General features: G+C 50.9%; 1 protein-coding gene across 1 annotated transcript; it reads right to left on the reverse strand.

Annotated features, from left to right (window-relative positions):
* Window positions 1-784: 784 nt before the first annotated feature.
* Window positions 785-17,018, reverse strand: TRUB2 (TruB pseudouridine synthase family member 2). Its single transcript, XM_019970936.2, has 8 exons — window positions 16,852-17,018; window positions 15,988-16,119; window positions 12,206-12,280; window positions 11,005-11,066; window positions 9,425-9,506; window positions 7,557-7,629; window positions 6,564-6,700; window positions 785-5,762 (listed from the first exon to the last, which is right to left on the reverse strand). The coding sequence occupies exons 1-8, from the start codon at window positions 16,958-16,960 to the stop codon at window positions 5,437-5,439; spliced, it is 996 nt and encodes a 331-aa protein (XP_019826495.2). The 5' UTR covers window positions 16,961-17,018; the 3' UTR covers window positions 785-5,436.
* Window positions 17,019-17,032: the final 14 nt, after the last annotated feature.

Here is a 17,032-nt window from a genome sequence, read left to right on the forward strand (position 1 = left end):
AAGCAGGAGACAAGGGTTCAATCCTGGAGTTAGGAAGATCCCCTGGAGGAGATGGTAACCCTTTGCAGTATTCTTGCCTGGAGAATCCCATGGACAGAGGAGCCTGTCGGGTTACAGTCCATGGGGTCACAGAGTCAGATACGACTGAGCAGCTGAGCACTGTTACCAAAATGGATGAACCCAGGCCTTTGGGAAAGTTGCCACATCCTGGAGTCACAGTTTGTACAATGGGAAGGAACAGCCCAAGAGGAGGGGAGGGGACAGGGCTTTCCTCCCTGTGTCTCTGGGCACCCCCACGGAGTCTGGAGGAAGGAACACTTGTACCTGATGGACAGATAGGGAGAGGCCCATGTTGTCATTGCTTAGTCACTCATTCGTGTCTGGACTGAGCAACTAAACAACCCCATAGACGGCAGCCCACCAGGCTCCTCTGTCCACGGGATTCTCCAGGCAAGAAGGCTGGAGTGGGCTGCCATTTCCTTCTCTAGGGGATCTTCCCAACCCAGGGATTGAACCCGTGTCTCCTGCACTGGCAGGCGGGTTCTTTACCCAGAGCCAACAGGGAGGGCCCAGAAAGGGCCACACTCTACTGCTGGATAAAAGAAGCCAATTGTGATAACTGTGTATACTGTAATCCCACTTTGTTACAAAATTAATCACTTGATGGACTTCCCTGGCAGTCTAGTGGTTGAGACTTTGTGCTCCCAAGGCAGGGGGCATGGGTTCTATCCCTGGTTGGGGAACTAAGGTCTCTCATGTTGCACAGCCAAAGAAAACACAAAAGTAACAACTTCAGTTATTTATTCAGGTAATACGTATACACTGAGCACATATACAAGTGAAAACTCCTGTTTCCTTTCTGTACACAGTACTTCTGACACCAAATGTGGAGGCTTTTCCATACCAAGCAATTCTGTAATTCCTGATGGACGGGACTGGGTGACTTACAATAGAACTCAGTTCTGACATGGCCTGCCTGGAGTTCACTCACACCATGCAGGTCAAGGGCGCAGTCCCAGCAGACTGCCCCCACTCCGGATACTGATGACATGTCCTAGGTTGTCACCTACACGAGCTGCTGACTGAAGCTGGGGATTCTCATGACCCCCTCCTTAAGTTTGAAAGTTCGCTCAAACAGCTCACACATCTCAGAGAAACACTTATGTTCACTAGTTTATTACAGAGAATACAACTCAGGAAGGACCAAACGGTGGAGGTCCGCAGGGCAAGCAAGCCATGTGGGAGGCGTGCTGGGTTTCCAAGCCCTCTCCGGCTGCTCCCCTTCCCCAGCACCCAGATGTGTTGGCTAACTCAGCTCTCAAAACCCCATCCTTTGGGTTTTTTATGGCGCTTCTATTAAGTAGGTGGGTGTGGCTGAAAGGGGCTTGTTTTTATTTATTTGGCTGTGTTGGGTCTTAGTTCTCTGGCTCTTTGTTGCGGCCTGAGGGCTTCTCTCTAGTTGTGGCGCATAGACTTAGTTGTCCCAAGGCAAGCGGGATTCTTAGTTCTTGGACCAGGGATCGAACCAGAGTCCCTTGCACTGGAAGCAGAGTCTTAACCACTGGAAAGTGAAAGTCAGTCGTGTCTGACTCTTTGGGACCCCATGGACTATACAGTCCATGGAATTCTCCAGGACAGAATTCTGGAGTGGGTGCTGCTGCTGCTGTTACTAAGTCGTTTCAGTCATGTCCGACTCTGTGCGACCCCATAGACGGCAGCCCACCACGCTCCCCCATCCCTGGGATTCTCCAGGCAAGAACACCAGAGTGGGTAGCCTTTCCCTTTTACAGGGGATCTTCCCAACCCAGGGATCGAACTCAGGTCTCCTGCACTGCAGGCAGATTCTGTAGTGGCCGATGCACTAGGGACGTCCTGAAAGGGGCTTATCATAAGAAAAGGTGCTTGCCACTTTCACCTTCTGGAGCTCCTTCAGGAACTGGGCATAAAACATACAACAGAAGATATTCAAGATGTTCTTTTCACCTTTATCGCTTAGGAAATTACAAGGGTTTTAGGAGCTCTGGCTGGGAGCTAGGGAGGAAGACCCAAAAACATACTTCTTTTTACATCACAGTATCACAATAGATACTCCATTTGTTTTTTCCCTGTGGCTACGCTGGGTCTTCGTGGCTGCACAGATTTCTCTCTAGTTACAGCGAGGGCTGCTAGTCTCCAGTTGTGGTGAGTCTAGGCTTCTTGTTGCGGTGGCTTCTCTTACTGTAGAGGACAGGCCCTAGGGCACCCGGGCTTCAGTAGCTGCAGCGTGTGGGCTCAGGAATTGTGGTACATGGGCTTAGTTGCTCTGAAGCATATGGGATCCTCCCAGGCCAGGGATCGAACCCACGACACCTGCATTGGCAGGCAGAGTCCTTACCACTGAGCCATCAGGGAAGCCCAGGCACTCAGTTCCTTAAACAAAAAGTGCCTAAGCACCTACCATGTGCCAGGCCTGGGACTTGGTTAGTAAACAACCCCACAAAAGCAGCAATAGCTCAAGAAGAGGCAGGATGGTGTGGCGGTCAGTAACGCTGACTCCAAACAGCACAGATGTGGTCTTGGGCTCGGGACTCCCTTGTCAGGTATCCTTTGGCTTGTTATTTGTCCCCTTCATGCCTCAGTTTCCTCATCTGTAAAACAGGGATTACTATAGTCTCTGGACTTCCCTGGTGGTCCAGTGGTGAAGAATCTACCTGCCACTACAGGGGACACAGGTTTGATCCCTGGTCCAGGAAGATTCCACACGCCATGGGGCACTAAGCCTCTGCACCGCAACTGCTGAAGCCCCCAAGCTCTAAGTCCTGACAGCCACAACTACTAAAGTCCATGCACTTAGAGCCTGCGTTCCGCAACAGAAGCTGCTGCATGAGAAGTGGTGCACCGCAATGAAGAGCAGCCCCGGCGCAGCGCAACTAAAGAAAGCCTGTGCGTAGCAATGAAGACTCAGCACACCAGAAAACAATCACTTCAGTTCAGTCGCTCAGTTGTCTCTTTACAACCCCATGAACTGTAGCACACCAGGCTTCCCTGTCCATGACCAACTCCCAGAGCTTGCTCAAACTCATGTCCATCAAGTCGGTGATGCCACACAACCATCTCATCCTCTGTTGTCCCCTTCTCCTCCTGCCTTCAATCTTTCCCAGCATCAGGGTCTTTTCAAATGAGTCAGTTCTTTGCATCAGGTGGCCAAAGTATTGGGACTTTCAGCTTCAGCATCAGTCCTTCCAATGAACATTCAGGACTGATTTCCTTTAGGATGGACTGGTTGGATCTCCTTGCAGTCCAAGGGACTCTCAAGAGTCTTCTTTAATGCCACAGTTTGAAAGCATCAATGCTTCAGGGCTCAGCTTTATTTATAGTCCAACTCTCACATCCATACATGACTACTGGAAAAACCATAGGTTTGACTAGATGGACCTTTGTTGGCAAAGTAATGTCTCTGCTTTTTAATATGCTGTCTGGGTTGGTCATAGTTTTTCTTTCAAGGAGAAAGTGTCTTTTAATTTCATGGCTGCAGTCACTATCTGCAGTGATTTTGGAGCCCAAGAATAAAAAGTCTGTCACTGTCTCCATTCCTTTAAGTAATAATTTTTTACCTGGCTGCACCAGTCTTAGTTACAGCACAGGGAAACTTCTAGCTAGTGTGCCAACTTTTAGTTGTGGAATGTGGGATCTAGTTCCCTGACTAGGGATAGAACCTGGGGTCCCTGCATTGGGAGTGTGGAATCTTAGTCACTGGACCACCAGGGAAGTCCCCAGATACACTTCTTATATACAGTTCAGTCAAAACTTAAATTCTTATTTGGACCATGGAAGAGGAGCTGCTTGGTTAGTTACCCTGGGGCACGTGGTATCTTAGTTCACAGAGCATGGATCAAATCCACATCCCAGCTCCTCTTCCATGGTCCAGGGTCCCATGGAAGAGGCCCTGGAGGGGTCAGCTACAGTCCATGCCCCAGGGAGCCACTCTGCGCCCTGCGCCCTCACCGCTTCCCTGGGCTGGCAGCGAGGAAAGTTTTGAACAGCCCTGGTCCCCAGCGCTCCCATGGAGAAATTCTTGGGTAATGTTTATTAACCACAGCATAACACGTGCCCCAGTCAGCCACTGCTGTGGTGATAACAGGGGTAGTGGAGGGGAAGAAGGGGCCTCCCCTGACCTCAGGGGGAGTTTTCTGGTTACAGGACAGCAGGGCTCTGAGAAGCACTGGGCCAGCCCAGGTGAGTATCTAACCACCTGTTATGAGTCAAGTCATGTCCCCCAAAAATTTACATGTCAAAGTCCTAATCCCTGGGACCACAGAATACGACTTGTTTTCATTCGGTTAAGAATGATTTCCTTCCAGGACTTCCCAGGCAGTCCAGTGGTTAAGACTCTGTACTTCCAACAGAGGGGGTCCAAGTTTGATCCCTCTCTTGTTACGAAGCACAAGCTCAAGAAATCAGTCACTGTGGGGCTTAGCTACCCAGGGGCATGTGGTATCTTAGTTCACAGAGCAGGGATCAAATCCACGTCCCACGCACTGGTAGGTGGATTCTTAACCACCAGACCACCAAGCAAGTCCCAGGGCAGGAGTATTTTAAATGCTGATACATACCATCGAATTACTCCTGAAAGGTTACACAGTTGTGTATTCCTAGCAAGCATATTCCCAGATGGCTCTGGTGGTAAGAATCTGCCTGCCAACACAGGAGACGCTAGTTTGATCCCTGGCTTGGGAAGATCCCCTGGAGAAGGAAATGGCAACCCACTCATTTTCTTGCCTGAAGAATCCAATGGACAGAGCTAGCCTGGCGGGCTACAGTCTGTGGGTCACAAAGAGTCAGATATGACTGAAGCAACTTGGCACCAAGTGTATAAATCGCCCATCTTCTCACATTCTCCCCGATAATGGATGTTATCTTTTTCTTAGTTTATTTGAAAGGCAAGGAAAAGTCATCTCATTTTCATCTGAATGTCTTTCATCATTAGAGTCTGAACATCATTTCAGGTTTACTAGCCATCTGGATTGCTTTTTCAATATAAACACACAATTCACGTCATTTGATCAACTTTCTTGTCATGCTTTTCTTATTGTTTTGTAAGAACTCTTTATATATTATAAATATTATTGCTTAAACTTATAACAACTATTTTTTATCTGTCATTCATTTAGCGTCTTTTCCTCTGTACAGAGTTTTTAATTGGGCTAAGTCTGTTGATCTTTTTTTTTCCTTTGGCAACACTACACGGCTTGCAGGATCTTAGTTCCCTGACTAGGGAACTTCCTGTTAATGGTTTCTCTTACAGCTTCAGGCTTTCTGTCATGTGCAAAAAAGCCCCTCCTGCTCTCATGTTCTGCAGTTAGCAGTTCCAGCCATGAACAATTCTTATTTTTAGACACCCACTGTTCCACCAGCTCTTATTTTTAGACATCCACTGTTCTGCCAGCTGCTGGCCTGTCAATGCCCCACGTGGCTCTCTGGCCCCAAGGCAGAGCATGGCCTCTTGGAGTCCCAGGGCTGGCCTGGACCAGGGGGCTCCTGGGTGCCCAGCCAAGGCCTCAAGCTCTTCTCCAGCTCTGCTGCCACCCGGGGTGCTGCAGCCTGGATGGCATCCTGGATGTTCGGTAGGTCCCACTGGGTCCTCAGGAGGGCATCATCCAGGGTGAAAAAGCCGTCCCGTGTCCGCCGCACCTGGGCACAGACAGCGGTGCTCTTCAGCTCCAGGCCGATTTCGTGCACCAGCCTTCGCAGCTGCTTCTGTGTCTCATGCATGCACTGCACCTCTGCCAGGGACACACAGCAAGGTGGCGGTCAGGAGCACAGCCTCTGATGACACCGATCTAGGTCCACACCCCGGGAGCCCTCCTGGCTGTGTGATAACCTTAGCCAGACCCCTTCCTCCTCCAAGTGTAGCTCAGGGCAGGCCCTGAAAGTCTGTTAAGACAGGCAGAGTCTCAGGCCCCATCCAGACCTGTTCAATCAGAATCTGCCTTTTCAGAGGAACTCCCAGGTTGGGACTTTCCCTGTGGTCCAGTAGTTAGGACACCATGCTTCCACTGCAAGGAGCATGGGTTCAATCCCTGGTCAGTGAACTAAGATCTGGTAAGCCACATGGTGAAGCCAAAAAAAAAAAAAGGTGGTTGTTAGGAATCATTTCTATAACACATTAAGCATCAGGAGAGTCTTGGTCAGCACTCAAGAAAGGAGCCCTTGTTAACACAAGAAAGAAAGAAGTGGTGATGGAGCAGGTGCTGAGCTGGGTGGGATCAGGGCGGAGGGGAAAGTGGTGTCTGATGCCCCACAGTGACCTGAGACACTGGGCGGCTCTGGAGAGGAGCCACTACATATAACCTCTGCTTGTTAAGGTCTGGCTTCAAAGGGGGACTTGGCAGGAGACATCTATCTGCTCTGTGAGCTGTGCGATTAGCCAAGTCCAGCTTCAGGCTGGGAAGGAAGCGGGCCCCTGCTGCCTTGACCAGCTGAGATCAGCGCTCACACACGCTGGCCTCCGCAAGGGTCTCCCACAGTGACCGCATGAACTCGGGAGCCCCGTGGTGCTGCCCCAACTTCCTGGAGCAACTTACCTAAGAGGAATTCCGGAGGCGCAAACTGGAGGCATCGGATGCCGGTGATCAGCATCGGGGACTTGTTCATGGGCCGGATCACGCCGCTAACGGCCATCTCATAGGCCTCCTGGGTCTGTAGGTCAAGGTTGGAGTACCTGGGGATCAGGAGGGGCCAGATCAGGCAGCTGACCGCCTACCCCAGCCCTGCCCCACTCATGCCTTTCCTGAAGCTCTTCATTCGCTTCCCACCTTCTCAGTTCCTCTAGCCACCTTCACAGCAGCCTCTTCCGGTGCCCTCCAATCCTGACCCGCAGGCTCTACCCCCGTTCAGTTGTACCTACACTGACTACTTCCACCTGACTCTGCTGAGATGCTGTGGTCGCCTGGCTTTCTTCTCTGTTAGCTCATATATTCCCTACGAGCCCAACCAGGGTCTCTTGTTCCCCTTGATCTCTCCAGGGGCTGGCCCATGCCCTGGCACAAGGAAACATTTCTGCCCGCCCTGAAAGGAGTGGGCGCTTGTGCCTCGTTTGGGGCTCAGAAAGGAAGATCCATGGAATCTGCCCCAGGGAGGCAGAGCCTACAAGAGTCCTGCGGGTTAACTTCTTACCCTTCGAGCACTGCCCTACCCCCATCCCCGCCCACCCCCCACAGCACTTCCTAAAGGAAATCAACCCTGAATATTTGTTGGGAGGACTGATGCTGAAGCCGAAGCTCCAATGCTTTGGCCACCTGATGCCAAGAGCCAACTCACTGGAAAAGACCCTGATGCTGGGAAAGACTGAAGGCAGGAGGAGAGGGGGGCAACAGAGGATGAGATGTTTGGATGGCATCACTGACTCAATGGACATGAGTTTGAACAAACTCTGGGAGATGGTGAAGGACAGGGAAGCCTGGCGTGCTGCAGTCCATGGAGTCATAAAGAGTTGGACACGGCTTAGCCACTGAACAACCACCCAGCTATTCCTTGAGGTCCCGCTTGCAGGGAGGTGTGGGCCAGGCCTCTCTTACGTCACCAGAGCCTTCTGATGGGAACCTTGGATCACAGCCAGGATACGGTCCAACTTCTCTCTGGTCACGTGGTCTGGAAAAGCCAGGCAGTGGTAAGCACACAGGTGCCCACTGAGACAGCTAGAAATTTCCTTCCCACAAATCAACTCCGTCCTTGGAACTGAGAGGGGGTCCCACGCATCCTTAGGTCCCAGGGTTCCCATGTAGGGGGGTTGAAGAGTCCTTTGAGAATCTTACGAAAGCTCTGGACACTCTTCTTAGAAATATACACATGAACTCAACGTCTGGAAGACAAATTCAAGGGATTCACAGGCTCCAGGTTAAGAACGTTTTGTTCTTGGGACTTCCCTGATTGGTCTAGTCATTAAGACTCTGCTCTCCCAATGCAGGGGGCATGGGTTTGATCCCTGGTCAGGGAGCTAAGATCCGGCATGCCATGTGGCTTGGGGGAAAAAAAAACCACACCCTCCTCTCACCCCAAAAAAACCAACCAACCAAAAAAAAAAAATCCCACTTTCTTCTGGAAATGAGGCTCATAGTATGATATGACTTGCCTGCTCTTCTAAGCCAGGCCCCCTGAGCCCCAGTCCAGGGTTTTTCATGCCAGGCATCCCTGGAGGGAGGGTGCCACCTGTCCAAACACAGAAGTGGGTTGGCAACAAGTGGGAGAGGCTCTGCATACTGGTCCCACCGAGGGATTCTGGGGAAGGCAGCACCAAAGCCTGGGGATGCTCAAACCCGCGTGGGGCCGAGCCTGTGGGCCAGCTGGGACAGGCGCCAACTTCTGACTCCACTGGCCAGAGCTCTGGGAGCAGGTGTAGGGACTAAAGGCTGGCCAGCTGGGGAGGGCATGGGCCTCGCATCCCTCCTGTCTGGTTTCATTCGTGCTGTTGTCTTATCTGGAAGCTAACAGCTTCCTCCTCCTGGCTCCTGACACTCTCTACCTGCTTCTCTTTCCTGGCACTTAGTTTTCCTGGGTTTTTACAATAGTTTTTAATGACTTAAGAATCTTCTTCCAGAAATTCAGACCAATATCAACAAACACCTCCCCTCCTCCAAATTCCAGCTTCCGCTCTCCCAAAAGCGTCAACCTGGTAGCTGTCTTCAGAACATTTTGTTGGTAGTTGACACACACCTACAAGTACAAACACGTAGCATTGCTTTGCCGTGTTTTTAATCTTCTCCAGAAGACGTAGCGGTGTGTCTGCTCTCCTTGCTAGACTGTGAGATCACTGATACTGGGGACCCCATCTGATTCACCGTATGTGCGCCCCACAATGACTGGCGCATGTTGATGCTCAGAAACGTGTCAAACAAGCAAATGCAACAGATCCTACAGGACAGTTTAGAACATGGGGAGAGCAAGAAATGAAAAACAAGCCACCTATCCATCTACCCATCCATCCATCCATCACCCATCCACTGATCCGTCCAGCGCTTCCCACATCCCAGGCCCGGTGCCATGGGGGACCACGGGAGTGGAACTACACTATCCTGCTCTCGTGGGTGACATCCTGGTGGGAGACAGACATTAAAACCACTGATCGTCAGCTGATGACTTCTTTTTTTTTTTTTTTTTTTAGCCGATGACTTCTGACAGTATACCTGGTCCGAGCCTGGGGGCTGGAGAAGCTTCCCTGGGGAGGTGACATTTAAGCCAGGTGAGAAAGCGTGGGGAGGACAGGGCATTCTCGGAAAACAGAATCATGTGTCCACACCCCCAGGAGCCAGCCCTGGCTTGGTGTGTCTGCGAGTGTTTGACAGGGACCCTCACGGCCCACGTTGGGGTGAAGCATAAAGAAAGCAAGTGAAAGGGCGGGAGCACCCACTCTTCCTGCCCCCCGCCCAGGACTCCCTTGGGCTCTTACCGTACGTCGTCTTCTCCACCAGCCGCCCGTCCTCACAGAAGTCATCTGTGGCTTTGCCCAGGAGGCCGCGCACGGTGTAGTCCTGGAGGATGGGGAGGCAAGGCACGTTCTAAGCCCTGCACAGAGGAAGGAGGTGTGGTCCAGCAGCTCAGGCCCCCAGGGTACTAGACTGAGGCTGGGGGTGGGGGCGCTCGGGGAGCTCGGGCGCTCAGCCCCTGCCCAGCTGCCTCCTGGGCAAGGGCACCAGACTCTCCTGTGACAGCAAGCAGCATCGGCAGCCTGCACAGGGCGCCCAGAGCCACCCTGTGAGCACCCCCAGCCTCCATGCCTCTCCACCAGACTCTCCTGTGACAGCAAGCAGCATCGGCAGCCTGCACAGGGCGCCCAGAGCCACCCGGTGAGCACCCCCAGCCTCCATGCCTCTCCACCAGACTCTCCTGTGACAGCAAGCAGCATCGGCAGCCTGCACAGGGCGCCCAGAGCCACCCTGTGACCACCCCCAGCCTCCATGCCTCTCCACTTCCATCCAACCTGACACTGGAGCCTCCCAGGCCCCTCCCTGGCAACTGTCGGCTTCTCTCTTCCCTCCAAATACGATCTGTGTAGCTCCCTGCCTCTGCCTCAGGTAAGAGTAACGACAACGACAGTGAGGGTGACAGCGGGGACATCGACTGAGCACCCACCACGTGCGAGTGGCTGTGCTGAGCCCGTTCCACACTGCCACTGATTTAATCTTCACAGTAAGCCCGCGGAGGAGGTACTGTTTTCACTCCCATTTCAAAGATGAGGAAATGGACGCACATAGATGTTAAGTAATCCAGCCCGGGACACGGAGCTGGCTCCAACAGTGCTACAGGCTGGAGTCTTACAGTGAAGCCACTTGACTCCAGTCTCTGCTCTTAACCACGCACACCCTGGGTCTCCTAATGTGGTATCTCTGCACACACTCGTGAAGCCAGACCCCACGGCTCAGCAGGGATGTAAGCTCCCTGACGCCAAGACGGTGGTATCCACTTCTCAGCATTGCGGAGAGAATGCAGTGGTATCAAGATCAGGCTCTGGGGTCAGACAGACCCAGGTTCAAATCCCAGCTCTGCCTCCTTAGAGGCCGTGTGAGGAAATTCCCTGGCAGTCCAATGGGTAGGACTCTGCACTTTCACCGCTGGGGCCAAGGGTTCAATCCCTGGTTGAGGAACTAAGATCCTGCAAGCCCAGTGGTGTGGCCAAAAAAATTTAAGAAATAAAGGCTGTGTGAACCAGAACAAGTGTCATCTCCTCTTTGGGGCCTCATTCTTTCATCTGTAAAATGGGTTAACAGTAGATCCCACCTCACGGGGATGCTGTAAGGCATCCATGACGGGGTCCAAACACAGCTAGGCACAGAACAGTCAGCGTGGGACAACGCCAGCTGTCACGATGATGCTGTTGTTACAGCTTCCCCTAGCACAAGACTTGCCCTGCCCCAAAATGCCGTCTGATGTCCGGGGTATCCCTTGTGGAATCCTCTCTGCTTCAGAATCCTACCAGTGACCCCCAGGGAAAGGGTGGAGGGATAAGCAGGTGGTCCCCAGCCCCCATACCTTGGTGAGGTGAGCGTTGTACATGTCAGTGAGGAGCCTGCGTCCGTGTCCCACGCCGAGCACTGAAAGGTACCCCAGCCTGATCTTACACTGGGCTCCCCCTTCCGGTTCCCCTGGGCTCTCCAACCCCCACCCCGTCTAGCGGAACACTCCCACTGCTGATGGGTGTGGCAGCCAGGGGGCAAGGAGAGCATCTTCTACTGGAAGCAAGGTAGCCTCTGGACACGTGTGTGAAAAGGCAGATTTCTGGGTCCCAGCCACATATACTGACTGACTCAAAGTGGGAGTGGGGGTGGAGGGCTAGGATCCTTAGCAAGCTCCCTGGGGATCCTGACACTCAAAAGTAAGAGACCACCAGCCCAGTCACACAGACCTATACTCCCATCTGGGGATGGTTCTCAGCATGTCCTTTAACGTCCTGGGTACTCAGGCTCCGCATCAGCAAAATGGGGATAAAATTACTGTCTGATCCCTGTGGGTGTTGTGATGACGGAGGCAATGAGCAGGAAGGAAGCGGTGAGCACAAAGAACAGACCCAATAAGCAGGGGCATTGTGGCCCTCCCTGCCTTTCCTCGGGTCTGTTTCTCCCTCTGGCTGAAGGAAAGAATGACCCTCCATTCACTCCTGGAGAGGCTACCCCGGGAGGGGTACATGAGATCACGTCCACCCGCCTGTGTCCCAGGAAGCAGGACAAGTTGCTGTGACTATTGTGCATGGAGAACGTGGCCACCGCCTGACCCTGGGGACACAGATGGCTCATGACTCAGGGCTTTGTGTGCCCAGCGACATCTAGAGCTCTGCCAGCGGGGTCAGGGTCAGGCACTTGGCTACCCCACACAAGCAAGAGGCTTTCCCTCTCTGGTCCAGGGACTCACTCGCTACATGACCCAAGACAAATCATCTGTGCTCCTCGAGGCTAACTTTTCTTCCTAAAACCATACGGTATCTACCAAACAACACTGTTATGGTGATTCATGTGTACAAAGGGTTTCAAACCACATGTCACAGGCAAGGGTCACTTGATAAGGGTGGACGATCAGGACATCCCTCTTCCCACCAGTTTCTTCCTAGACATCAGACTTGGGAGGGATCAGGGGAGGAAGGCAGGAGTGGGAAGTGGCAGTCAGTTGAGAAGTGGACTGGGCTCCTCAGAACTCCCCAGGCCTCTATCACTGCACCCAGGCTCACCATACCACCTACCAAGCACCCCAGACGCCTGGGAATCCAGCCGGTGTCCCACGCCAACCTTCAGGCTGGTGAATGCGAGTCCACGAACTGGAAAGAAACAAATGAGGTCTTTATCCAATGAACCCAGCCTCCAGGATGGCTTTAGGCCCACATGGCAATCTCATTCCTAGAATGTTGCCTCATGGAGCCCAAACCAGCATCAAGCTGGACTTTCAGGCTTCCCCACCAAGGAACCTGGGGTCCCAAACCATTCATCAGTTTCCGGGGCCCAGAGAAAAGGCAACCCAAAAGGCCTGTTAAGTCTGCCTGTCACCATTCCCTCAATGAAGGGCTTTGAGTGCACTGGGCAGAACACTGGAATTAAGACTGGGGGGTTCCCCATCCAGCTCCTGTGGAAGGCGGGTTCTGGACAGTCTCCCAGTGAGAAAATGGAGGCTGCGAATTCCTGAGTCTGTGTGTTCACAGAGCCCAGAACTCACTGACTGCTCAGGAAATAACCCATTTCCCAAAAGAATGAATGACTCATCAAACTGATATAATTATGTACAGGTTTTTGTACATAAATTATACTTCAGGAAAGATGTCCAAAAAAAAAAAAAAATGAAGAATGCAGGAATGAGCTAGAAGCTTTTACATTTCTGAAGATCAAGAGGAACCTAGGGTAACAGTACGGGGTAGTTAAGAGCCTAATGAATCCAGGCTACATGATTTAACATTAGCCAACACTGAACTTCCATCTTATCATTTGTGAAATGGGACTAGGACCCACTTCACAGGATTCAGTGAGATGGTACTTGGGAAAAGCCTAACATAGTACTTAGTACAGAGTAGGCCCTCAACACATCATACTTCCTATTGCTGTTGTTATACTGTGGACTCATTGAATATTTCTGTCCAAGGGGTTTTGGAAATGGTGGGAAATTCTTAGAGATGAGAATACCAGACCACCTTACCTACCTCCTGAGGAACCTGTACGTAGGTCAAGAAGCAACGGTTAGAACTTGACATGGAACAACAGACTGGTTCCAAATTGGGAAAGGAGTACATTAAGGCTGTATATTGTAACCCTGCTTATTTAATTTATATGCAGAGTACATCGTGTGAAATGCCGGGCTGGATGAATCACAAGCTGGAATCAAGACTGCCAAGAGAAATATCAATAACCTCAGATATGCAGATGACACCATCCCCATGGCAGAAAGCAGAGAAGAATTAAAGAGCTTCTTGATGAAAGTGAAAGAGGTGAGTGAAAAAGTTGGCTTAAAACTCAACATTCAGAACACTAAGATCATGGCATCTAGTCCCACCACTTCATGGCAAATAGATGGGGAAACAACGGAAATGGTGAGAGACTTTATTTTCTTGAGCTCCAAAATCACTGCAGATGGTGACTGCAGCCATGAAATTAAAAGATGCTTGCTCGTTGGAAGAAAAGCTATGACCAACCTAGACAGCATATTAAAAAGCAGAGACATTACTTTGCCAACAAAGGTCCCTTTAGTCAAAGCTATGGTTTTTCCAGTAGTTATGTATGGATGGGAGAGTTGGACTTTAAAGAAAGCTGAGTGCCAAAGATTGATGCTTTTGAACTATGGTGTTTGAAAAGACTCTTGAAAGTCCTTTGGACTGCAAGGAGATCAAACCAATGAGTCCTAAAGGAAATCAGTCCTGAATATTCATTAGATGGACTGATGATGAAGCTGAAACTCCAATACTTTGGCTACCTGATGCGAAGGACTGACTCACTAGAAAAGACCCTGATGCTGGGTAAGATTGAAGGCAGGAGGAGAAGGGGATGACAGAGGATGAGATGGTTGGGTGGCATCACCGACTGGATGGACCTGAGTTTGAAAAAGCTCTGGGAGTTGGTGATGGACAGGGAAGCCTGACCTGCTACAGTCTGTGGGGTCGCAAAGAGTTGGGCACGACTGAGCAACTGAACTGAATACTGTTGACTCACTGAATATTTCTGTCCAAGCAGTTTTAGAGCTTCCTGGCCTCTAAGCTCCTTAGCCTTCCTATAGCCTCCCAAACATATACTTTAATTATATCTAATAATGGGGGCTCATTATCGAAACTAGTTTCACCATTGGTTAGCTTCATTGACTATAAAATGTCACTCTTCACAGACATAGAGAACAGATTTGTGGTTGTCAAAGGGGAAGGGAAGTAGGGGAATGATGAATTGCGAGTTTGGGATTAGCAGATGCAAACTATTTTATATAAAATGGGCTTCCCAGGTGGCACAGTGGGAAAGAATCCACCTGCCAATGCAGGAGACACAAGAGATTCACACTTGATCCCAGCGTCCGGAAGACCCCCTGGAGAAGGAAATGGCAGCCCAGTCCAGTATTCTTGCCTGGAAAATTCCATGGACAGAGAAGCCTGGCTACAGTCCACGGGGTTGCAAAGAGTGGGACACAACTGAGCGACTGAGCACGCATGCACACACACACACACACACACACACACATACACGTAGAAAGGATAAATATACTGTGATAAACCATAATGGAAAAGAATGTGAAATAGAATGTATACATCAGATCAGATGAGATCAGTCGCTCAGTCATGTCCAACTCTTTGCAACCCCATGAATCGCAGCATGCCAGGCCTCCCTGTCCATCACCAACTCCCGGAGTTCACTGAGACTCACGTCCATCGAGTCAGTGATGCCATCCAGCCATCTCATCCTCTGTCATCCCCTTCTCCTCTTGCTCCCAATCCCTCCCAGCATCAGAGTCTTTTCCAATGAGTCAACTCTTCACATGAGGTGGCCAAAGTACTGGAGTTTCAGCTTTAGCATCATTCCTTCCAAAGAACACCCAGGGCTGATCTCCTTTAGAATGGACTGGTTCACTTTGCTGTACAGCACAAATTGACACAATATTGTAAATCAAATATACTTCAATAAAATAAAAAAAATTTTTTTAAGTCACTCTTTCACAGGAGCTCCAAATTCTGTCCTTAAGACTTCTACCTTAGGGTCTCAACTTTTACCTGGAATCCCAGAATAATAAAGGGGTCAGCAAACTACAGTCCACAGGTCAAATCCTCAAGTTTTGCTTTTTTACAGCCCACAAATTAAAATGATAAGTGGTTTTAAAAAAATGAAAAGAATACTATTTCATGATATATGAAAAATACATGAAATTCAAATGTCAGTATCCACAAGTAAGGGGCTTCCACGGTCAGTTCAGTTCAGTCGCTCAGTCGTGTCCAACTCTTTGCGACCCCATGGACTCCAGCACGCCAGGCCTCCCTGTCCATCGCCAACTCCCGGAGTTTACTCTAACTCATATCCATTCAGTCAGTGATGCCTGGTTTCCCTGGTGGCTCAGTGGTAAAGAATCCGGCCAATGCAGGAGATGCGGGTTCAATCCCCTTGAGAAGGATATGGCAACGCATTCCAGGATTCTTGCCTGGGAAATCCTATGAACAGAGGAGCCTGGCAGGCTACAATCCACAAGGTCCCAAATGAATCAAACTTAGAGAACACAACTTAGTGACTAAACAACAACAAATCCACAGGTAAAGTGTTACTGGAACACAGCCAGGCTCATTACACACTGTCGATAGCTGCTTCTGCACTACAACGACAGAAACCTGCAAAGCCTAAAATATTGACTATCTAGCCCTTTCCAGGAAATTCTGCCAATCTCTGGTCAAATACTTCATTGCCACTGTGGTCCTACATTGGTCTGGGACAGGAGGAGTCTGGCTGGGACACACTGACTTTGGGCAGGGATTTCCCGGGGAAGCGACACCCAGCCCCTTTCCCGAATGTGCATTACCCAGCGGATGGTCGATGAGTGTGGGCACACAGGTGGCTGTGAGGGTCAGCTCCTTCTCTTCGCTGCCTTCCACGGGTCCCAACAGGAAGCGAACACGCTGTTTAGGGGCAGGAGGCTTCCCAGCATTGAGACCTGAATACACATAAAGAACATCTCATCGACTCTGTTGTAGAAGACAGCTGAAAGCCCACGGTGCAGAGAAGAGCAGAAGTTAAGAAACAGACTTGGGTTCAAATCTTGACTTTCAGTTCAGTTCAGTCACTCAGTCGTGTCCGACTCTTTGTGACCCCATGAACTGCAGCACGCCAGGCCTCCCTGTCCATCACCAACTCCCGGGTTTCATTCAAACTCACGTCCATCGAGTCGGTGATGCCATCCAGCCATCTCATCCTCTGTCGTCCCCTTCTCCTCCTGCCCTCAATCCCTCCCAGCATCAGAGTCTTTTCCAATGAGTCAACTCTTTGCATGAGGTGGCCAAAGTACTGGAGTTTCAGCTTTAGCATCATTCCTTCCAAAGAAATCCCAGGGCTGATCTCCTTCAGAATGGACTGGTTGGATCTCCTTGCAGTCCAAGGGACTCTCAAGAGTTTTCTCCAACACCACAGTTCAAAAGCATCCATTCTTTGGCGCTCAGCTTTCTCGACTTTACCACTTATTAATTACTTATGACCACGGACAGTACTGAATCTGTTTACCCATCTGAACACGGGAGAAAGCGAGGTACTGTGAACCGAAGAGACAATTAGGAAATGGCTCTGCCCAGACGACTGGGTCACACGATCTTACTTTGCAACAAGGATCAGAAACTGAGATGGACTCCTGGGGAACGGGAGCGGGATCCTGGGTCTGGCTCGAGGCACTCACCTTTCAGAAGCTGCAGCTCCACGGTATCCCGTAGATGCTTCCATTTTAGCCCGGGGGGCTTGTAGACTGCGAAGAGCCCCTGCAGCCGAGCCAGGCCGGCGGACCCCATACCTGAAGCCCGCGGGACCCGAGCTCGCAGAACAGCTGAAAGCGGACGGAAGTGCTGTATGGTCCCGCCCCC

The sequence above is a fragment of the Bos indicus genome, chromosome 11, assembly GCF_029378745.1.
Source record: "Bos indicus isolate NIAB-ARS_2022 breed Sahiwal x Tharparkar chromosome 11, NIAB-ARS_B.indTharparkar_mat_pri_1.0, whole genome shotgun sequence".
NCBI lineage: Eukaryota > Metazoa > Chordata > Mammalia > Artiodactyla > Bovidae > Bos > Bos indicus.